Source organism: Mya arenaria, chromosome 8 (genome assembly GCF_026914265.1).
Source record: "Mya arenaria isolate MELC-2E11 chromosome 8, ASM2691426v1".
Classification (NCBI taxonomy): Eukaryota; Metazoa; Mollusca; class Bivalvia; order Myida; family Myidae; genus Mya; species Mya arenaria.
This window is the reverse complement of record NC_069129.1, coordinates 57,476,907-57,500,859: the sequence shown is the minus strand read 5'-3', so window position 1 is coordinate 57,500,859 and position 23,953 is coordinate 57,476,907. Positions and strand designations below refer to the sequence as shown.

The following is a 23,953-nucleotide window of genomic DNA, read 5'->3' as shown; positions in this document are numbered from 1 at the left end:
CTGCATCGTTCCACTAGACTTTCTCGCTTGATATTTACGCTCGGTTGTGCCTGTATCGAAGAAAATGAAGACCAGTCCAAAACATTGCGTCATTTAGTATTTAGCACGCGCTAGAGTGATTCAAAACATCGAATTTGGCCGACACTGAACAGAGGTAAATGGCTATTTTCTTTGAAATATAACACTTTCTAGTTCAAAAGGTAATTGAATTTATGTAGATACGTAAACAATTGACAGCTTAACGAGTATATTTTATTGATATAGCGAAGTACTCATTAAAGCTGCACTCTCACATATACATGTATTTTGACAACTTTGTTATTTTTTATTTTTATCTTGGAGTTTGAATGAGCCAGTTTCTGTGTAAATATATGCAAATAAGTGATATAAGCGTGCTGACAAAAGATCAGATAGCAGATTTACATATTCCGTTAAAAAAATATTTTATGGCTAAAAGTGCTACTAACAATTGGAAGAAAAATGCATAAAACATCATTTTCTTAAAGCTGCACTCTCACAGATTGAACATTTTGGCAACTTTTTTATGTTTCGTCTTGGAATATACTAATTTTGGCGAAAATCCATGGAAAGCAGTTATATAAGACTGCTGACAAATATAGATCGCAGATTTTTATATATACCAGTTCAAAAATTGATGTTTTGTTCATTTTTCTAAAACGTTTATTAACGGTTTTAGCCATAAAACATTAATTTTCAAACGGAAATATGAAAATCTATGATCTGGTTTTTCGTAAGCAATCCTATATCATTGGTTTGCAGATATTTATACAAAAATTTGCTCTTTCCAAGACAAAAAATAAAAAAGTTGTAAAAATGGTATATCTGTGAAAGTGAAGCTTTAACTTAAATATATATGCAATCCAATGTTTTTTTAAGCAGTCTTGTGTCACTGTTTTTCTTGCACTTATGCATTAATTGGCTTGTATAAAGACAAAAAATAAAACAGTTGTCAAAACATTTAATCTGTTAAAAGTGCAATGTTTATTTAAATATACTTGATGCTTGCCTCAATCATTGCCGCTGACAGATCATCAGATGACAGCACCAACATCCAACAATGCAGCGATATTTTTAAAGTCTCTTTCACATCATTCTGTATCCTAATATTTTAATTTATTTAAGATAGTTGCTTATCAAGATGTTGAATGCATATTTTACAGCCTTTTAGGCTTTAGAGTGTATTCAATGTCATTTTCAGACAGAAATATCTTGATCAAAGCTAGGAACAAGCTCACAACTGGCATTAGTGAGTCATGCCTGTCAAAACTAATTTTGGGGTACATGCATGTGTCTTTTAAAGTAGAACAGTAGACATCAACTTTACAATGTACATGAATACATTGCATTCATACTTTAGTTATTTATGTATTCATGTACATTGTAAAGTTATTGTAGATGTAGATCGTGTCGATGTGAACCAGCCGTTCAGTTAGCTCAGTTGGTTACAGAGCCATGATAGTGTTCCAGCAGTTGTTGTTGGTTCAAGCTCCACACTGGGGCACTTCTCCTCCCAGGTTTACTTAAATGGTGGCAGCGGTACATGGCAGGAGTGCCTCCGTCAGCTTTAAACTACAGTCGAAACTCGATGGCTCGATATTCTAGGGACCAGCCAAAATACTTCGAGCCTCGAGAATATCGAGCCAAGCGGGATTGCTTACAGAATGTTATTTTTTTATTATTCGTTACAAAAAGTCTTGTTTACCTCGTTTGTTATTGGCTATGCTATCTCCGCAAGAGAAGAGTATTAATTGGACATAGTTACACGTCGTAAAGTTCGTAACATCACTTATTCGATACTTAGAAAATATTATTTGATTGTTTTTATTAATTATAAAAATTATGCGAAAACAACAAACAAGTAATTTTAAACAGTGGGTAACAAAAACATAGCTTATTAGTTATATCAGGATGCATTGAAATTTCGATTAGCGCCGTGTGCTAAATGAAGCCAACAAAACAAATCAAGGTGTGAGGTTCTTACCTGAACCCGCGAAAATGACATCGACCCAAGCAAACAAAATTGTGAAATTCTTACTTGGAACCGCGAAAATGACTTCGAGCGTGGAGAAATATCGACCCTGAGACAATATATCGAGCCATCCGATCAAATTTTATATGAACAGAGAGTTAAACAAAATCAGTTCTTTTAATCTGGTTCAAGCCAACGAGGATATCGAGCCATGAGATATCAAGCCAACGAGTTTCGACTGTAATATATATATATAAAGGGTTAATGGAGAGGAGTGGAGTGTATTGTGTGTCACTGTCAGTGTGTAAGAACCAGCCGCTCCGATGTGGAAATACTTGTACCATAAGTCATGGTTTTTAAGTTTATTGTTTAAAGTTCCATTTTCTAGTTGTTTTGACCTTAAAGGTGCACTCTCACAGATTGAACGTTTTGACAATTTTTTTGTCTTGGAATGAGGCAATTTTTGCGAAAATCCATGGAAACCAGTTATTTAAGACAGCTGACAAAAAATTAGATAGCAGATTTTTATATTTAAGTTTAAAAAGTAATGTTTTAGGCATTTTTCTTAAACCATTAGTAACGGTTTAAGCCATAAAACATTAATTTTCGAACGGAAATATGGAAATCTACGATCTGATTTTTTGGCAGCAATCATATATCATTGGTTTGCAGATATTTATGCAAAAATTTGCTCTTTCCAAGACAAAAAATAAAAAAGTTGTAAAAATGGTATATCTGTGAGAGTGCAGCTTTAAATTTTATGATTTAATGACAACTGCCTTGAAATAGATACCTGATTTAAGCATTATGCCAATGTTTATAAATTTCTATTATATTTTACTGTGAAATAATGTAAATATATACATATAATTGTTTGTGTTAGTTTAAATTTGCTTGATTTATCATTAACCTAATTATATATTATTTCATTTTTTTGTATTAACCCAATATTATGTCATATAATATATCTATGGGTATATAATACCAAGGTAAACACATGTATACAAATCACTTATTATTATGTATAGATAGTTTTTATTTCCATGTAACTCATTTGCCTACATACATTTTGGAAAATGTGGTCCATTACAGATAAAACCCAGATGTATACATGGCCTGGATTTCCATATTATGCTGCCCAGAATAAAAGACGATGCAGTCCAGATAAGAACATTGTATGGCTCAATAATCTTTACCAAACTTGGTAAAAAAAAACTTTGTCATATTATGAGAAATCCCTGTTTTTTTGTTAATTATGTTCATTCACAGTATATGCAATTCACCAAGCAACACAAGACTTAATGCCCACTTGACACATTTCTAGTATATTTGGCTTGTACATAAACATCACTTTTTCATAAGAGAATAAATCTCATGTAGGACATTTAGATTGCTCTAGAAATAATTGCCAAGATGTTTTGCATTTGAATCATGTTTAAAGCATACCCAACATTATTTGCATTTATTGTGTTCATGATTGTGTTGTATTCTTCCTTTTTAAGATGCATCAGATGAAGTCTTTGACTATCTAGAAAGGGATTTTGTAAGCTAGTACTGGACATGAAGACAGTCACTTGGAAATGATGATTGTGCAACAGCGGTTTAACATATGCAATACATCATATGGTAATTTCTTTTCACCTCAATGAATATTTAAGTGACCTACCCACAAATAAAGTGATTCTCTAATAGTTCCAATTTCCACTTTGATTTTGTAATCTGGTATTCTTCATTACTACTACCCGTAACTGGTATCTAAAAATAACATTATAATATTCATCAATAATATCATAAGACCATGTGAATATTCAGTAATTTATATATGTAATCAATTTGTTTTTGTGTATGTGGTGTTTATATGTTGGAGTTTGTAGTTCATTGTCAGTGATTTTTTTACTGTGAAAAACTCCATTTTCCCCAAAATTAAAAAAAATTACATTACATTCCGGATTCAAATAGCAATGAATTTCTTGAAATATAAACAAAATCTTGACAAGTCTTACTCTTTCACAGCATAAGGTATGCATAAAAAAGTTAAAATATGTATATTTGCCATTATATAAGCAATTTTGGCCTGATTTTGTATTTTTCCCAAAGTTGACTTTTTACCGAATTTGCGAGGTACATTGTACAGGCAGTAAAAAGAATTCATAAAAAAATCACTGATTGTTGTTAAGTGTTTTTTTTTATGAATGTTGTTCAAGTTTCGTCCTTGGGGTCAAAGTTGTCCCAACCAGAGATCCCCTGTTACTGATAGACTTCTAGAACAAAAATTGATACACATTCAAATCAGGCAATGACTTCTGCAGTAATGTATGAATTCCGTAGAAACTGATGTCTAAACTAAAAGGTATTTAGTTTCAAAGATTATGAAACAAGTTGTTACAACAATATAATAATCACCTTTTGGCAGGATGTTAAGCAAGGTTTTGCCTTGTTGAGGAAATCGTAGACCTTGTAGTACCCTTAAGGAACCCACTTGTCTGACTTAGTGACTACAATCCAAACTCACAATGTCTTCCTTAACAACCACTTTATAAGCAACCAAGGATATCCTTATCAAATACTTCATTTACAGCAGCCAATGACTTCCATAAAAAATGATGACTTCCTAAACAATCCTTGGCTTCTTTATCAACCAATGATTGCCTTAGCAACTACCTTCATCCATAGCAACAAATGAATTCCCATTCAACCAATGACTTCCTTAGCATCCAATTCCTTCCAACGCATCCATTAACTACCTTCATAGGCACCAATGCCTTATTTAGCAACCACTTTTTTTCCTGAGCAACAGCCAACATCCATAGCAACCAATTACTTCCTTAGTAATCATTTACTTCCATAGCAACATTCTGGTTCATTACCGTAACATCCATTGACCATGGGAACAACCAGCTTACCATACTTCTCATTTCTGTTAACAAAGAGCAGCCTTCTTTGAGGAGTCCTTATCAACCATCAAATAACACAGCAATCACTAACCTGCTAAGCAAATAGCAACACCTTTCATAACCAGTTGTTACCTGACTGACTTGTTCATGGTCATTTTAATCAGGTGATCAATTAAGGGCCATGCTGGCCCTTTTGTTTTGAATGTACATTTCCTTAGCTTATTCATTTAATTCAGCAAATGTATAAACATAGTGTACAATTCTGGATACTTTCAAGTTTTGTCATTATTACATATTATCAATGTTTTAATTTTCAAACAGGTGACCAGACAGGGAGGAAACTAGGGAAATGGTTATCCACCAACAGCCCAAGTGCTTGGTTGATAAGAGGAGCCACAGCATTAAACATTACTGCACAAAGTGGTGTGCTTTGCTAACACTTATGATTGTGATTTGATAAAAAAGCAATGAATGAACGCTCATTATTCATAACTATAACTAAAACATTGATGTCAAAAGTTGTCAATTTTCAACATATATAGTATTTGAGATCCTGATCTATAGTTGTGTGCAATGGATTATCAAAGAAAAACAAAGGAGTGGGCAACAAAATGAATAGCATAATGCACCAGTCAATTGTAACCACATCCCGCCCCCAGGTCCGGGGACTTTTGACTTTTGGTCCAGCCTACCCCAGGTTAAATTCCCTGAACTGATCCTGAACTAAAATCCCTGCCAAATTCCCCCATATCCAACATACCATAGGTAAGACAAAACCACCGCATTCACATCCAGTATACCCCCCGGACGGGGGTGGTGGTGGTCACAATTGACATGTGCATTACCCACTACCCATTTACACCAGTAATTCATAATTATATTTGATAGACGTGCCTCTTGTCAAAAGTTTTGAAGGGTATGAACGTCAGAACTACCTGCCTATGGCCTTTCAAGATTTTATAACATTGTTAAACTAAAGAAATTATTATTAAGTTTATACTAGATCTTTGTTAAGAGTGACCCCTTTGATAATTCTGGAGAAAAACTATTAGGATTAGGTTCTGTATTTGTCCATAATTTGTCATATGACATGTAAGCAGGTGTTCATTCCTTCAAAGAATTGTGAATCTTATATAATTATGTATTTGACATTTTATGAGTTTTATCACACTTTAACCTAGAGGCAGTTCAAATAAATACTGCTATAATTGAACCAATACTGAATAAGGGCAAGAATTCCAAACAAGACAGTATACATCTAGTATCATGTTTGTCTGATAAATTTGAAATCATAGTGATTAAATCTAAAAGGATGTTAAAGCTGCACTGTCACTGATTAAGAGTTTTCACATTTGCTTTGAAAAAAATAATTAAAATAGTCTGACTTTTGCATGAATGCCTTCAATCCAGTTATATAAGATAACTCTCAATGAAACAGAATTCAATTGTCTGAAAAACTGCCAAAATTTTCATTTCTTCTCAAGCATTACTAACCATTAAACATAGAGTTTTAAATGGTAATAGGAAAAACTGTGATTTTGTATGCAGTCTCATATAACTGTTATCAGACATGTGCACAAAAGTTTTTCATTCCAAGTTAAAAATAATAAAAATTCATATATCTGTGAGAGTGCAGCATTAACAATGAAAACAATTATTAAAAATGGTATTTCCAACTGTGTATAATAATGCAACAACAATTTACCTTCTACTAGCACATTGAATTACAAGTTCTGCTTTTTCAAAGAAAACGGGCATATGGGAAGTACCATCACTTCCAGCGATATTTTTGTTGTAGCTTTTTTTTTATAAGAGACATTGGCAAAAACTGTTCATAGATTGTGTTTTAAGGTGTATGTTTTATAGACAGTACTCCAATTCTCTTTAATATATAATATGTTTGTTTCATTTAAGGCTTTTGTGTGTTTTAGGGCTGTTTCAGACCATTCCTGATATCGTATTTTCATATAAACCCGGCAATCATAATTGCATACCTCTTTGCAAAAGAACAATAAACATTCACGGAAATTAAACAGTAACGGAATTTTTCTCAACATAAGAAGAGACTTTTGTATTTTGGCCCAGCTAATGTTATTATATTGTTGACTAACATAAGCTTACAAGCAAATTAACAGGCAGAATAGATAAAGAAAAGATGAGCATGTAGTCTTGTTTTGCATACAGAAGTAAGGGGCTTAGCTAGCCCTTTATATGTGGATTCATAATTGCTAGGTGGGTCTCGGGGCATGCCCCCTCAGAATATTTTGAAAAACATGGTGCATTCTGGGCGTTCTGAGGTGCTTTATTTTGTACTGGAAAATAAAAATGACATTTAAAGGATCATGTAGTCAAGTACGCATACTGCAACTTTGGCTGATTTTTTTATGTTTTTATCAGAATTATGTGGATTCATCCGCATACTCGTGTTATATGCAGCTTCACGCCTGGTATCTCAGACAGACATTTTTAGGCTTATGTAGATGTTTGCACGGCAAGGCTTGACAAACCAAAGCGCCTGTCTCAAAGTGCTTTTGCATGTTGTTTGCAATTGTGCATTTTGCGCGACTGGAAAATATCTGCAATATAAAAACTTAAAATTCATTGATGCCTAGGTGACCAAATTTCAAAAATTTTCATTTCATTTGTCAAACATTGTGCCCCAAAAGCACATTTCACATAAGTATGTAGTTTCTTTACTTAAGGTCTATTATACTGTAATATAAAATATATTTAAAAACAGTAATTCTGGTAATTTTATTGCAAAATTTGACAAAGTAATTGGCAAAATGCAGAAATTTTCATTTTTTTTCTAACAAATTTACCTAAAAATCATATTTTACAAAATACATAGTTTGTATATTTCAAGTATCTTATAATGTTATATAATATCTGTTTTAAAAAGTTATTTTGGTAATTTTATTGCAAAATTTGGCAGAGTTGATGCTAAGTCCAGAAATTCTCATTTTCATTTAACTTTTAAAACATTTTGCCCAAAAATTATATTTTGTACAATGTAATTGTATTATACTTATAGTATATTAAATGTGGTGTCTGATATAACACAAAACCAACAAAAAAAAATCTAAGCATTTTTCTCCCATTTTTCATTTTCACTGGACAAAGAATAAATAGAGGTGATGAGGTGTTGAAACTCTGCTTCAACACCTCTCTATTCAAATAGAGAATAGTGCACGTCACCACCATGTATATAGACTATAACAGGGGTTCATATCTACAGATAGAGAATAGTCCACGCTACCACAATGTATATAGACTATAACAGAGGAGTTGAAGTAAAGTTTCAAAATTTACATTGCATAGAGAACAGAGGTGTTGAAGCACTGCTTCAACACCTCTGAGACTGAATAGAGTATAGCGCACGCTACCACAATGTATATAGACTATAACAGAGGAGTTGAAGTAAATCTTCATAATCTCTGGCTGTATACATTGCATAGAGAACAGGGGTGTTGAAGCACTGCTTCAACACCTCTGAGAATGAATATAGTGCACGCTTCCACAATGTATATAGACTATAACAGAGGAGTTGAAGTAAATCTTCATAATCTCTGGCTGTATACATTGTATAGAGAACAGGGGTGTTGAAGCACCGCTTCAACACCTCTTGACAATGAATAGAGTATAGTGCACACTTCCACAATGTATATAGACTATAACAGAGGAGTTGAAGTAAATCTTCAAAATCTCTGGCTGTATACATTGTATAGAGAACAGGGGTGTTGAAGCACTGCTTCAACACCTCTTGACAATGAATAGAGTATAGTGCACGCTTCCACAATGTATATAGACTATAACAGAGGAGTTGAAGTAAATCTTCAAAATCTCTGGCTGTATACATTGTATAGAGAACAGGGGTGTTGAAGCACTGCTTCAACACCTCTTGACAATGAATAGAGTATAGTGCACGCTTCCACAATGTATATAGACTATAACAGAGGAGTTGAAGTAAATCTTCAAAATCTCTGGCTGTATACATTGCATAGAGAACAGGGGTGTTGAAGCACTCAACACCTCTGAAAATGAATAGAATATAGTGCACAGTATATACTGGTATAGAATATAACGCCAATGTACGTACTGTCACGGTATATCGTGCATATCCATATAGTGTATAGGTCTATGCACTGCGTTGACATCTAAGATCTCAATCTCAACTTGGTCTAAGCATTCTAGATTTAATATTTTTTTCTAGATTCAAATAATTCACTGTTCGCAAATGAAATTAAAGCTATTAGAAGGGGTCCAGAGAGGGGCTATGTTGAAGGAAAGTGGCTGCATCCATTCCACTAGTACAGAGACACTTGAAGTCCTTACAAACACTCTACCGCTAAACATCCACATTAAAACAAAACAGGCAGGGGAGGCAGTTCGGATAGCAGAGAAGGTGATCCTCTAAAGGAGGACTTTAACAGATGGTTAAACCACAGAGGAACTAAGAGAGAAAAACCAACATGTTTATCCATGCTTATGAGTAGGTTCGGAGATTTCAGGGGCCACATCTAGTTAAGTGACATTGAAAAGGAGTTTGAGTATAGCGAATCCTTCATCGGGTTATCACGAACAAGGGGGGAAATTACATGGGAATAATTCACAGAGAGTAAGGAAACCCAAGTAGTAAACATCAACAAAATACTTGAAGAATGTAAAGAAAACGTGCTGATGTTCACTGATGGGTCGACTCTAGACAATCCAGGTCCTACTGGAGCAGGTGCAGTTATGTATGTGGATGGCTACAATTCAGTACCAATACAGATCAAGAAACCTGTCTCAAAGTTGAGCAATAACTATGCCGGGGAGATTGTTTGAATAGAGACGGCCATTACTTTTACCAGCGAACTGACCACTATAGAAAGAAAAGACATCCATATGTTCACAGACTGTCAAGCAGCAATAAAGTCAGCGTTTTCAAAAGAAATTCCAAATAGACCAAAAATATAAACAATACTCAAAATTAAAACTGCAGTTGCTACTCTAAAAGAAAGAGAAAATAAAATTACTATACACTGGGTTCCAGGCCACAATTACGTTGTTGGAAACGAACTAGCCGACCGCCTGGCCAAAGAACCTGCCAGAGAAGTTCAAAATACAAAAGATGTAGCATTTCAAGAGAAAAGGGACTCGTGTAACAAGTGTAAAAATACAATGCATGAGAAGTAGTAACATGAGATGATAACGGCGAATGAATTCGTCGAAGTACAAGGAGATCAACGGCGACAACAAGCCAACAATTCGATAAAACAATAAGTGATGCCAGGTGTCAATATTTTGGTATATTTGGTTATGTTTTTAAAGTTTTTCTTTACAAACTGGTTCTATGAGAATCAGTTAAGTTTGTTGATAGAAAATATTTTGAGTGCGGAATGGTAAAAGATAAACGATGTATATTGTTATGAAATTATGTTTGTATTTTCGGACATCATGTTTTCGGATATTTCGTTTAAAACAGTTGTTTGGTACTAGCTAAAAAACTTAAGCGAACACGTTATATATTACCTTTTTTAATGTGTAGCAATCATCAAAAAATAAATATCTACATTAAAGTTATGGAAGCCAGAACTAATTTGGTACCAGAAACGTTTCAAGACAATAAAATAAATAGATTGGTTGAGAAACGGTGTACACTTAGTGTGAAGTTATTACTACACATACTGCCTTTTACTGGTTAGGTACCACATTTTAACAAGTACCAAATACTAGCTATCCTGTAAAAACTTTGTCACTGACATACAAATCCGCCTGTTCAGATGTTTTTCCCAGAAAGATTTACATAAAGTTACGATGAGAACACTTTAATTAACATACATGTATTTATTGTTTGTGTTTTTAGGCTGCGCGATTAACAAGTACTCGTCTTTTAAAAAAATGAATAAAATCTTAATCTGTTAATTAAGACATACAATTTGAGTTCTTTTTCAATTGCTTATTTGTTATCCATCAATCTGTTTACATACAGCATATTTTTCTGATGTGACATTTCATAAAATATTTATACACAAAGTCTGCAATTAATGACCTGGACATAGTAAATAAATAGCTGTAAGTGATGCAGTGAGAACCCAAGTGATTTAAGATGGTGGATACTTGTCACAAACTATGACAATATCTTCATTTTTTTCATGTTGTTATTTAAATATTTTACATTTAATGAAATGTGAGAGGTGTTAAACATAGCAAATTACTCGGCAGCTAGTTCAAGATTTTCATCTTTCCAATTATGATTAAATTAAATTGTTAACGATACCGTAGTCACCAGACTCGTGCTATCGTACATGTTGCTCTTCACTTTTACAATGAACAAAGGCCTTAAAGATGTAGTCCACAGGTACACATACAATGTAGCCACAAAGTAGTATTTCACAACCTCTGTTTTGATACCAGAACAAAACAGAATAGACATCAGCACATGTTTTAAGACTGGTTCAATTGTAATGCATCTAAACATACATTTATTCACTTCACCTTCTATAGGTTACATGCGCATATAATGCACATTGTCATTTTGCCCAATACTAACTGAATTGTGCTTAAGTTAAGTTGAATTATGACTAAAGTCAAGCATAAATGATATTTATGACTAACAACAGTCTTCATCGTAACTGGGTTGCCCGAAGCCCGAGACAAGTAAATACTGTTTTGGACAAGTCAAAAAATTTCAGTTTTCATAATTTCTTTAGCAACAATTCCCAAATACTGAATGAACTTTCTAAATATTGGCTTTCGTATATTTAGGTATGAATTGGTGACATCACAGCATTCCGCATGCTCAGCATTTCTAGTATTCATTAAATAAGCATCTAATAAGATAATAATAATAAGCTTGGTGCTTAGACTCTTATTAATTAAATAATAAATTTATAAGCTTCTAAGCGTCTGCCCGACACATGGACGCTTATTAATGAAATACTTCTCTCGTTCATGGTTTGGTTACAAATATGAATTAAAGTATTTTGATGATTCTGATGAGGATGGTCATGATGATGATGACTTAGAGATGACTGAATACCTTGTTTTCAATTTGCTGTTATCGTTTAGGGAATAAATGAACAGTACAATTTGATTTTTGTTGCGTTTTTTTTAAATTATTTTGGGCAAGTAAAACTGTTTTTGGGCAAGTGGTTTTCTTCAATTACTTGCCCGAAAGGAAAAGTGCTGAATTTTTTTTAAGGCAAAGACTGCTAACAATAACTTTTTATTAAAAGCTTCCTATTTTTATTTCAGAACAGTCAACTTGACGGCGCCAACATGACATAAATTTCTTCTAAAGTTCTTAGAACAAGGCCGATCCAAACCAGTTTCCCACATCTGTTGCATGATGACCCAGTCCCACAAGACGCTGCGGGACCTTGAGACGGCCGCCCATCTCAAACTGGTAAAACTGAGAACCTCTGTGGGCCCAGAGGCAGAGAAAGTGAAGAAATCCCTCATCTCTGTGGCATTTGTGACTCTGGCTGTGAAGACGGTTTTTCTGGTGCTATTTTACTATGTGTTTTCCATTGGCCTAACATTCTACAACCAAAGGTTTATAAAGGTACTATCATGTTTGAAATCCTTAAACTCTAACCTGTTCATTCTATAGTCTTATGAGTTATTACTAGATTTTATATGTTATATTCCAGTAACTTTTTAAGTTAACCAAGGACAGTAATTATTACAAATATGAAAAGTTGGCTGAAGTTTGACTTAATGGAATTGTTCCAAGACCAAAAGTGAAAAAAAATGAATTTTGCTTTTAGAATTACAGTAAAAACTATTTACAAAAACTACGGATTTATTATTATGTATGAAATAATAATCACTTATAATAATGTATAATTTTTTTAGCACTGGAACTACCCACTGTCCCTGACGATGGCGCATCTCCTGTTCAAGTTCTCCCTGTCTGCTGTGGTGAGGGTTGTCATGGAGTTAGTAACAAAGAAACCACGGGTCGTCCTACCCTGGGGACCTTACTGTAAACGGGTCGCTCCTGCAGGTTCGCTGATAACAATTTTATTTCCTTTTGAAATTTCTCTACATGGCTATCATAAGTTTCATGTATGCTAAGATCTACAAATTATATACAAAAATGTCTACAATTATCAAGTTAGGAAGGAAAATATTTGTTACAAACTTATAACACCGTCGAGATTAGCAGCTAGCTAACTGCTTAAAAATGATTGTGTTATTTGATACATTTGTTGTTATGCCCCCTTTTGAAAAAAGTGGGGTATATTGTTTTGCACATGTCGGTCGGTCGGTCGGTCTGTCTGTCTGTCGGTCGGTCGGTCGGTCGGAATACCAAATGGTTTCCGATCAATAACTTGAGAACGCTTTGACCGAGGGACCTCATACTTGGTATGTGTATTGGTCATCACCAGCAGATGAACCCTATTGATTTTGAGGTCAGTGGGTCAAAGGTCAAGGTCAGTGTGACCTTTACATGAAAAACGGTTTCCGATCAATAACTTGAGAACGCTTTGACCCAGGAACCTCATACTTGGTAGGTGTATTGGTCATGACCAGCAGATGAACCCTATTGATTTTGAGGTCAGTGGGTCAAAGGTCAAGGTCAGTGTGACCTTAACATGAAAAACGGTTTCCGATCAATAACTTGAGAACGCTTTGACCCAGGGACCTCATACTAGGTAGGCTTATTGGTCATGACCAGCAGATGAACCCTATTGATTTTGAGGTCAGTGGGTCAAAGGTCAAGGTCAGTGTGACCTTTACATGAAAAACGGTTTCCGATCAATAACTTGAGAACGCTTTGACCCAGGAACCTCATACTTGGTAGGTGTATTGGTCATGACCAGCAGATGAACCCTATTGATTTTGAGGTCAAAGGTCAAGGTCAGTGTGACCTTAACATGAAAAACGGTTTCCGATCAATAACTTGAGAACGCTTTGACCCAGGGACCTCATACTAGGTAGGCTTATTGGTCATGACCAGCAGATGAACCCTATTGATTTTGAGGTCAGTGGGTCAAAGGTCAAGGTCAGTGTGACCTTTACATGAAAAACGGTTTCCGATCAATAACTTGAGAACGCTTTGACCCAGGGACCTCATACTTGGTAGGTGTATTGGTCATGACCAGCAGATGAACCCTATTGATTTTGAGGTCAGTGGGTCAAAGGTCAAGGTCAGTGTGACCTTAACATGAAAAACGGTTTCCGATCAATAACTTGAGAACGCTTTGACCCAGGGACCTCATACTAGGTAGGCTTATTGGTCATGACCAGCAGATGAACCCTATTGATTTTGAGGTCAGTGGGTCAAAGGTCAAGGTCAGTGTGACTGTAAGCTGAAAAAAGGTTTTCTGATTGTCCATATTTTTTTAATGCATGCACAGATGATTGGGATTGATGTATAAATGTTTGTATAGAAATGATTTTCTTTTATGTTACTATTTTAGTTGGGCATTTATTTGCCTTCTTAAGTTATCATAAGTAGATGACCTGCCTCATATGCATCCAATGACAAATCAGCTGTCATTTCAGTCCATGCATATTTCATTCAATTGTCCAAATATTTCTGGCAACTTGGCGCTCAGGGGGCATAATGTTTGACAAACATCTCTTGTTTTATTTTGCTTAATGTTTGGGACAGTAAAGTCATCCAACTTATTTTGTACTTGAGGTGTCTTGCTTGTTATATGTAATTTTCTCATCATGAATTAGGTATGTTTTAAGTTTTTTTTACCGGTACTTCATTTGAGGCAAATGACTAAATGTCTGATTTAGAACATAGAATATTTCCTATTAATTTTGGCGAAGCAGGTGAACTAAACAGCCCATATGTATGTAGTACTATGTACTGTTCTCTTTTTCAGGAATAACAAGTGCTTTAGACATAGGTCTTTCAAACTGGAGTTTTGAGTTTATAACAGTTTCTTTGTAAGTGCTTAATTACGAAGTTACGTTTGTTACATAAATGTTATGGAGATTGAGCAGCAGCATATACAAAGATTATAGCGTGTAATGATGTAAAATTCAGGTATATACATGTATTTTGTAATACAGTCCTGGCCCCAAGATCACAAAAATACTCAAGTCAAATCTAAATCTCAGTCTCAACTCATTTTACCAGATAAAAGCACAGTAGGATTCAAAATATTTTACATTTTTACTACTTTAAAAACATATTTTTCATAGAACATGTTGATCAAAAACCTATTGTCAATATTTCAAGGACAACATGTTCTAGGGCAAAGTATATACTTGTGTGATAGTTAAAAAAAACATTTGAGTTGTACATTATATGTTGTAGGATTTTTTCTTTGGAATCTTAACTGAGATTTCTAATCAACTTATCCTGTGAGAGGAAGCGGTTTTAAGAGGTGTTAAAACATATGATTATCAATAACTTATGATGGTATGCAGTAAAATAAGTTGAGTCTGAGATTTGACTTGAGTATTTTCTTGATATTGGGGCCTATACTTAGTATTTTTGGAAAAGATTGAACTAATTCGAGGATGCATAAGACTCTATGATGCTGTTTTGCAAATTAGCGCAAGCAATAAGCCTGACACTGTGTAAATGTCTGTCAGCCTTATTCAAAGTTTACAATTTTTATACAGTAGCCAGGCCTATTACAATTTCAAAGCACAAAATTGGTGATGTACACTTGGTGATGTACATGTAAATTCTTATTTTAGTGACTGTGAGTTTATACACATTTCTTGTAATTTTCAGATACACAATGTCAAAGTCTTCAGCTGTGATATTTATACTGATGTTTGCTGTAATCATGAGATTAGAAAAATGGGTAAGGAAATGGTTAATGGTAAATGTGAAAAATAAAATAGAAAATAAAACATAAAAAAGTTAAATGTTGCAAAAAAGAATAGATATTACATGTAACATGTTTGCTTGTTATGTATGATCTGTTGAGGATTTTCTTATTTGGATCCATAAAAGATAGAAAAACATAAAACATTTTTACGTCAACAAGTTTTCAATTACTGGTATATGTGATCGATTTCCTTCTTAAATAAACGCCAGAAAGTGTCAAGAAACACGAAGTACTTTGTACCAGTACATGTATATTTTTTCGCTTTTAATTCAATATTTTTAAAAACTTTTCAGCGTTGGTCGCTTTTGTTTGTAGTGCTATTTATAGCGACAGGGCTGTTTATGTTCACGTACCATTCGACGCAGTTTAACCTAGAGGGATTTTCGATGGTCATGACCGCCTCTGTACTGTCGGGCCTTCGCTGGACTCTAGCACAGGTTGTCATGCAGAAAAACGAGCTAGGTGAGATCGTAGCTAAATGTCTCATCTAACAATAATATGTGTACTGACAGAACCTGGTATATTAATAGTTTTATCATAGTTTATTGTATTCATGTAAAAGAAAGTAGAGTCAAAGTGGCGATCAAAATCCAGCTTTTTTTTTCACCGTTTGAATTAACTAGAATGCTTTAAAAATAGACAGTAAAAATACATGTATGTTAAGTTGTTTCTTTATGAAAACGTTAACTTTTTCATACATGAACGGTTTGGGAGTCTAATTATATGACGAAATAGTAATATTTGTTTTTAGAAATAATTTCCTTATTTTTAAATTTGGCCAAAACAAAGACAGCCATTGAGGATATCTCTGTGTTTGAATAAATGCGTTTGATATAATGTCAAATTTCCATGTGTCTGCAAAAGACCTGCTACAATGCTGAAAGTCATACCTCCTTTAATCTTACTGTTAACCCCTTGCAAAGAAAGTTTGAAGTGGGTTTATTTGCCTCATTATTTGGTTGGCTGGCTGGTTGATTGGTCTGTGTCACAGATGTTTTAGGAGCACACTACCGGTACTTTCACATTTAAATACAGATTGTTCTGAAATTTGGTACACATGTTCACTATGAAGTGTTCTTACATGTGTGACACATTATTCATCAGTTGTGCCAAAGTCACTCAAGAGTAATGTCCATTTGATTAATTTTCACTTTGGTTTTAGATAGTTTGTGGAGTGAACTTTTTCCACAGTGTCTTTGTGAAGATATATATGCTTGAAACTGAACTTGAGTTTTACTGTTATGGCCTCCCTCATGTGCATTTGTGGAGTAAACCACTTCCGTAGTGTAGTTAACGAGCAATTGTTCTGAAACCATACACAAGATCACCATTAAGTATATAAGTGCAGTAGACAATTATCGTCAGTGGTGACTGAATTGTTTAAGGGTTATGTGCACTTTAATTTAATAATTATGTTGTAGCTATACTGAAGTCTAAGGGATGAACTACTTCCGCAATTTAAGAGGTATTGTTCTCAACTTGGTACATAGGAAGTGCACTTTAGGAATATATTTTATTAGTAATGACCTTATCTTATCTTATCTTATGTTATTGTACCCTCCCACTTAAATGATACATTCATAATTTCTTGTTTATGAAGTGCAGTCCTTTCTCACAGTTTTTCTATATTTCTATATTTGTTTCACAAATTTTGTTTTTCTATATTATGCATTTCCCTTTTAGCAAATCAGAATTACAGTGGAACCCCCGTTGGCTCAAAGTCCAAGGGACCGGTGAAATAACCTCGAGCCTTGAAAATTGAGAGCCAAACGGGACGTTTACGTTCAGAATATAGCAATCAGTCCTTAACATCCAGTTCGAGCCAACGGTGAATGCAAGCCAAGCGAGTTTGAGCCAATGGGGTTCGACTGTACAAAGAATAGTCAATCATATAATTGATTTATGTTTTACATCTGTGTACAATGTTAAGCCTGAGTGTGGTCTTGAGTTCTTGGGCAAACAAAAGTACCCAGATGCGACCTTCTTGTCTGGCTCTCCAGACTGGGTGGGAATCAAACCCAGGGGCCTGTTTCAATAAGATCTTAGTTGTAAAGTTTACGCTGCTTAAGAGTGCTCAAGGACACCCATAATGTTATGGGCAGAATCTTTATGTTCCTATGATATTTTTGTTGACGCCAAAATCAGGGTTTACGCCTTGAAATTTAGGATCTTAAGCTTTCCAATCTGTATTGTAACAGAACCCAGGATGCCTAGAATAAGAATAAATAAGAAGCGACTCGCAAAATTGTGGGGATGGGAGGATGTTTCATGTCGTATAGATTATAGAACGTCTCGTATGAAACACAAGAACATTTTTTTAGTCGAATACCTGATACTTGAGAATGTTTTAATAATGTGGTGTTTCCTTGGTCAGGTCTGCACCACCCACTAGACACTATGTACCACATACAACCCTGGATGATTGTCGGCTTGATCCCTCTCTCTATAGCATTTGAAGGTAATATATCTTCATCAAAACTTCTTTCAAAAATTGAAATCAGATGTAAGTGATGCCTAGGCAGGGAATTAAAATTAATTTCTTTATTTGATTACAACCAAGTGTTACAAGTAATGAATCTCCTCAGCTTGAAAAATGACATTGGATATCTCCTGTCTGTACACCATATATCTATCTGCCACCCAGGTGTACCCCTGGCTACAACAGACCAATTTTTCCGGTTCAATGACTATGAGATACTTCTAAGAAACTGCAGTCTTGTCCTCCTTGGTGCGTTCCTCGCGTTCATGCTGGAGTTCAGCGAGTTTCTCCTGCTCTCACAGACTTCTAGCCTCACCCTCTCCATCTCCGGAATATTTAAGGTACTGTATCTTAAGTTTGTGTTGGGGATGCTTCATTTGTGAAGTGTGAGAGTGCTTTAAACTTTTACCGGGTCATTCAATAAGTAGTGATGGTTAAGTGGTTAAGGTTTTAGAGAAACCTGGGTTTGATTCCTGCTGGGAACTTTGTTTACAATCAGAAGTGGATGTGATATCATGAATGAATCAAAGAAGTTTCTTGATATTATGTAAATATCCATGTATTTTAAAACTGTATATATTTTACATTTTAAAACTGTATATTTTACACTATAAAAGCTCTTGAATGATTATGGTACATGTTCATCATAACACTATTAATTTAATCTTATAAGAATCTTTAGAGAAAAAATTGTAAAGAAAACACTATTGATACAATTGTCTAGCATATCTTTGAAGTTTTTTTTGTGCGAGCATTTTTTTTTAAATTTGAATAAATAGCTTTTTACCATCTGTGATATGCTTACAGAGTTAAGATTTGTAAGGTTTGACTAAAATACTTATATGATTCATGTTCATAAATCCTTCAACTTCAGGATGCATTATTGGAGTTTCTTCCCTTGCCATTAGAGAACTTGATATTTCACCTGATTATGTATAGCAGTGTTTATTATAAAACTTCAGTTAAACCATCTGCTGTTTTGTTCCCAGGAGCTGTGCACACTGCTGCTAGCCCATATGATTAATGGAGACACGATGAATGCTGTGAATGGTGTCGGCCTCTTCGTTTGTCTCTTGGGAATCATTCTACATGTTGTGCTGAAAGCCCTACATAGTAAGTATAATTATAATTTCATTCAAGGCTTTCTGAGTGTTAAATGATACTGTGGCTCTAATATTTTATCACTTTTAGTTTTATTATGAACGCGCAAAAACTGTGGATAGTAACCATTTTATTCAAAAGTATGTTTTAGGTTTAAGTTGTTTTTAATACCTTCCCACCTTATTATGCCCCCTTTTGAAAAAAGTGGGGTATATTGTTTTGCACATGTCGGTCGGTCGGTCGGTCGGTCGGTCTGTCTGTCTGTCGGTCGGTCGGTCGGAATACCAAATGGTTTCCGATCAATAACTTGAGAACGCTTTGACCGAGGGACCTCATACTTGGTATGTGTATTGGTCATCACCAGCAGATGAACCCTATTGATTTTGAGGTCAGTGGGTCAAAGGTCAAGGTCAGTGTGACCTTTACATGAAAAACGGTTTCCGATCAATAACTTGAGAACGCTTTGACCCAGGAACCTCATACTTGGTAGGTGTATTGGTCATGACCAGCAGATGAACCCTATTGATTTTGAGGTCAGTGGGTCAAAGGTCAAGGTCAGTGTGACCTTAACATGAAAAACGGTTTCCGATCAATAACTTGAGAACGCTTTGACCCAGGGACCTCATACTAGGTAGGCTTATTGGCCATGACCAGCAGATGAACCCTATTGATTTTGAGGTCAGTGGGTCAAAGGTCAAGGTCAGTGTGACCTTTACATGAAAAACGGTTTCCGATCAATAACTTGAGAACGCTTTGACCCAGGGACCTCATACTTGGTAGGTGTATTGGTCATGACCAGCAGATGAACCCTATTGATTTTGAGGTCAAAGGTCAAGGTCAGTGTGACCTTAACATGAAAAACGGTTTCCGATCAATAACTTGAGAACGCTTTGACCCAGGGACCTCATACTAGGTAGGCTTATTGGTCATGACCAGCAGATGAACCCTATTGATTTTGAGGTCAGTGGGTCAAAGGTCAAGGTCAGTGTGACCTTTACATGAAAAACGGTTTCCGATCAATAACTTGAGAACGCTTTGACCCAGGGACCTCATACTTGGTAGGTGTATTGGTCATGACCAGCAGATGAACCCTATTGATTTTGAGGTCAGTGGGTCAAAGGTCAAGGTCAGTGTGACCTTAACATGAAAAACGGTTTCCGATCAATAACTTGAGAACGCTTTGACCCAGGGACCTCATACTAGGTAGGCTTATTGGTCATGACCAGCAGATGAACCCTATTGATTTTGAGGTCAGTGGGTCAAAGGTCAAGGTCAGTGTGACCTTTACATGAAAAACGGTTTCCGATCAATAACTTGAGAACGCTTTGACCCAGGAACCTCATACTTGGTAGGTGTATTGGTCATGACCAGCAGATGAACCCTATTGATTTTGAGGTCAAAGGTCAAGGTCAGTGTGACCTTAACATGAAAAACGGTTTCCGATCAATAACTTGAGAACGCTTTGACCCAGGGACCTCATACTAGGTAGGCTTATTGGTCATGACCAGCAGATGAACCCTATTGATTTTGAGGTCAGTGGGTCAAAGGTCAAGGTCAGTGTGACCTTTACATGAAAAACGGTTTCCGATCAATAACTTGAGAACGCTTTGACCCAGGAACCTCATACTTGGTAGGTGTATTGGTCATGACCAGCAGATGAACCCTATTGATTTTGAGGTCAGTGGGTCAAAGGTCAAGGTCAGTGTGACCTTAACATGAAAAACGGTTTCCGATCAATAACTTGAGAACGCTTTGACCCAGGGACCTCATACTAGGTAGGCTTATTGGTCATGACCAGCAGATGAACCCTATTGATTTTGAGGTCAGTGGGTCAAAGGTCAAGGTCAGTGTGACTGTAAGCTGAAAAAAGGTTTTCTGATTGTCCATATTTTTTTAATGCATGCACAGATGATTGGGATTGATGTATAAATGTTTGTATAGAAATGATTTTCTTTTATGTTACTATTTTAGTTGGGCATTTATTTGCCTTCTTAAGTTATCATAAGTAGATGACCTGCCTCATATGCATCCAATGACAAATCAGCTGTCATTTCAGTCCATGCATATTTCATTCAATTGTCCAAATATTTCTGGCAACTTGGCGCTCAGGGGGCATAATGTTTGACAAACATCTCTTGTTTTTATTTAATCATACCGCAGGATAGATATATCTGGGTGCTATATGTCACATTGCCCTTGATTTAAAAAAAATATTGTGTCACATGCAGCACCAAAAGAGTTGCACATACTTTCATGAAACTTCATAGGAGTGTTGGTAAGCATGAACCATTGTGCACCAGCCAATTCTTTCACACTTCACTGTTTAATTCCACAACTCGACATGTACCAACCATTCTGTTTCCAGCGGGTGTTTGAGGGTATTCATCACAATTGTGATATTTAAAGTTTTTACTTATCAGAACTCTCCAGATATGAAATAAAATTTCAGTATAATTTGTTGCTAAAATATTTCACTGCAATATCATTTGTTGTGACAGAATGCCAAGTTGTGGTGACTAGCATGGTAACTTTATTGCAGATCAATGTCAGTTCAATTGGTATAACAAATAACCACAATTCTAAGTGTTCAAAGTTTATTAGTTTTTTTGTTGCAAAAATTTCTTTTGGATAATCAAACTTAAAACGCTGAAAAATAATGCTCGACATTTAACACCGTATAAAATCAGCTGTTTTAACTTTAATTTTACCACAATTCAAGTGCCATTTAACCAATCACGAGCATGGATTTTGAAGCGTCAGAGGTATTCAGCAACATTACATCTGAATACGAATGCATTGGAAATGCTACACACTTATTGATGCAATCACAACAAGTATGTAAATATATGATATTGTGACACCTTAAGTAAAACATATACTCATTCTTGCTTTCCAGGGCAGGAGACGTCCAGTCCTTCTCAAAATGGAGCAGAACGCATACGAATGCTAAACCTTGACAACACCGCTAACATCAGTGAAGATGACGAAGATGAAATATTTAATGTCAGGGACAGATAACATTACACTGACAGCTTGCATTGACATTGCCTGGTGTCTGTCAGGGACAGATTTCATCAATTTTTCCTGGTTACTGTCAGGGACAAATGGCATCAACTTTTTCTGGTTACTGTCAGGCCCAGATTGAAAAATCATTGCCTGGTTACTGTCAGGGACAGATGGCATCAACTTTTATCTGGTTACTGTCAGGCCCAAATTGAATCATCATTGCCTGGTTACTGTCAGGGACCGATGGCATCAACTTTTTTCTGGTTACTGTCAGGCCCAGATTGAATCATCATTGCCTGGTTACTGTCAGGGACCGATGGCATCAACTTTTTCTGGTTACTGTCAGGCCCAGATTGCATCATCATTGCCTGGTTACTGTCAGGGACATATGGCATCACCTTTTCCTGATTACTGTCAGGCCCAGATTGCATCATCATTGCCTGGTTACTGTCAGGGACATATGGCATCACCTTTTCCTGATTACTGTCAGGGATAGATCGCATCAATTTTTCTTGGTTACTGTTAGGTACAGATGGCATTAATATTGCCTGGTTACTGTCACGGACAGATGGCATCACCTTTTCCTGGTTACAGTTATAGACAAATGGCATCAACTTTTCTTGATTACTGTCAGGGACAGATTGCATTAATATTGCCTGATAAGCTTAAGATAGTCCTGTCTTGGTATACATGAAGGATAGAGTCTTCCACAGTTACATTAACATTGCCTTGTTGCTGTGTTTACATGAGGGATTTTTTTTATTTTGATATGAGGGAAATATAGCAATTAACATTTCTTGTAAATGTGAAGGCAGATGTTATTTTTTGAGCTTTAAATTGTGTGGTCAACACCAAAAATTAATACAGCTATACTTGTGATGTTAACTGTAAAACAAGTACTTTGAAGTCAAAAGTGACACTGATATTTTTGCCCGTATCGTGCCCTGGCAATCACAGCTTATTTATTTTTTAAAGTTTCTTTAATTCTATTGTTATCATTGTTATTCATTTGTCTAGTTATCTTGTCACTTGGTTAAATTTCATGTACTGTTGTCAGGGTGAATTATTCCGCAGGACTCATTTTCACAGACAACGCCACAATTTTTGTCATAAATTTCAGGTAAATTGCTCATGTTCAGGACCAACTGCATTAATGTTTCATGTGATTCCATGTTTAGATTTTTTGTTCTAGTCATACATGTGTGTATTAAAATTGAGGAAAATTAGAGAAGAAATACTGGACATGCAAAAAAGCCTTAAACAATACTGTAATACATTCCGATACTATTGCCAAACAACATGAAATGTAGTCTACTTGATGTTTTCACTGGTCTTGATTATTATTATGTGTTTGTTGTTATGCCCCCAAGGAGCTGAGGACCTCCTTGTACTTGACTGTGTTTGTTAGCCCATGTTCAAAATGAATCTATTTTTATTAAAAATTGGATAAATATTGCTATTATTTTGTTTTCTATGATGGAAAATGCGCCTTCATATTGATGACACTGGGTCAAGTTTAGATGTCTGATTGCACTGCACCCATTTCAAGTATCAGTATAATTTTATTGGGAGATAATCTGACCTGTTAACATGTCACTTGTACTAAAAAAGTATGCTGAAATTGCTTAATCATTGCAAAAAAAACAGAATACTACATTTTATCTTTAATAGAAACATTTTTTTTTTTATT

At 35.4% G+C, this 23,953-nt stretch overlaps 1 protein-coding gene and 1 long non-coding RNA gene across 3 annotated transcripts; both read left to right on the top strand.

Annotated features, from left to right (window-relative positions):
• The first annotated feature begins 98 nt into the window (after nucleotides 1-98).
• On the top strand, nucleotides 99-7,743 carry LOC128243015 (uncharacterized). The gene is made up of 4 exons (XR_008262754.1): nucleotides 99-154; nucleotides 3,083-3,165; nucleotides 3,493-3,616; nucleotides 5,206-7,743. It is a non-coding gene; the product is annotated as an uncharacterized LOC128243015 (long non-coding RNA).
• Nucleotides 7,744-10,015: 2,272 nt separating this feature from the next.
• On the top strand, nucleotides 10,016-23,718 carry LOC128243013 (solute carrier family 35 member C2-like). Of its 2 annotated transcripts, none has more exons than XM_052960479.1 (10): nucleotides 10,016-10,173; nucleotides 12,124-12,433; nucleotides 12,727-12,877; nucleotides 14,715-14,778; nucleotides 15,578-15,650; nucleotides 15,971-16,139; nucleotides 18,052-18,135; nucleotides 18,322-18,497; nucleotides 19,146-19,269; nucleotides 22,154-23,718. In XM_052960479.1, exons 2-10 carry the CDS (start codon nucleotides 12,215-12,217, stop codon nucleotides 22,273-22,275), a joined length of 1,182 nt encoding a protein of 393 aa, XP_052816439.1. In that variant the 5' UTR covers nucleotides 10,016-10,173; nucleotides 12,124-12,214; the 3' UTR covers nucleotides 22,276-23,718. The 2 variants fall into 2 exon arrangements, with proteins under 2 accessions (XP_052816439.1, XP_052816441.1); XM_052960481.1 differs by having other exon boundaries at nucleotides 10,063-10,159.
• Nucleotides 23,719-23,953: the final 235 nt, after the last annotated feature.

What these genes read in the sequence shown, in the direction of transcription:
- LOC128243013 (XM_052960479.1), top strand. Translation starts at nt 12,215, where the DNA reads ATGATGACCCAGTCCCACAAGACGCTGCGGGACCTTGAGACGGCCGCC. An exon ending in TAAACGGGTCGCTCCTGCAG is followed by an intron (nt 12,878 to 14,714) that starts GTTCGCTGATAA and finishes TCTCTTTTTCAG; the next exon opens with GAATAACAAGTGCTTTAGAC. An exon ending in TCTCTCTATAGCATTTGAAG is followed by an intron (nt 18,136 to 18,321) that starts GTAATATATCTT and finishes TCTGCCACCCAG; the next exon opens with GTGTACCCCTGGCTACAACA.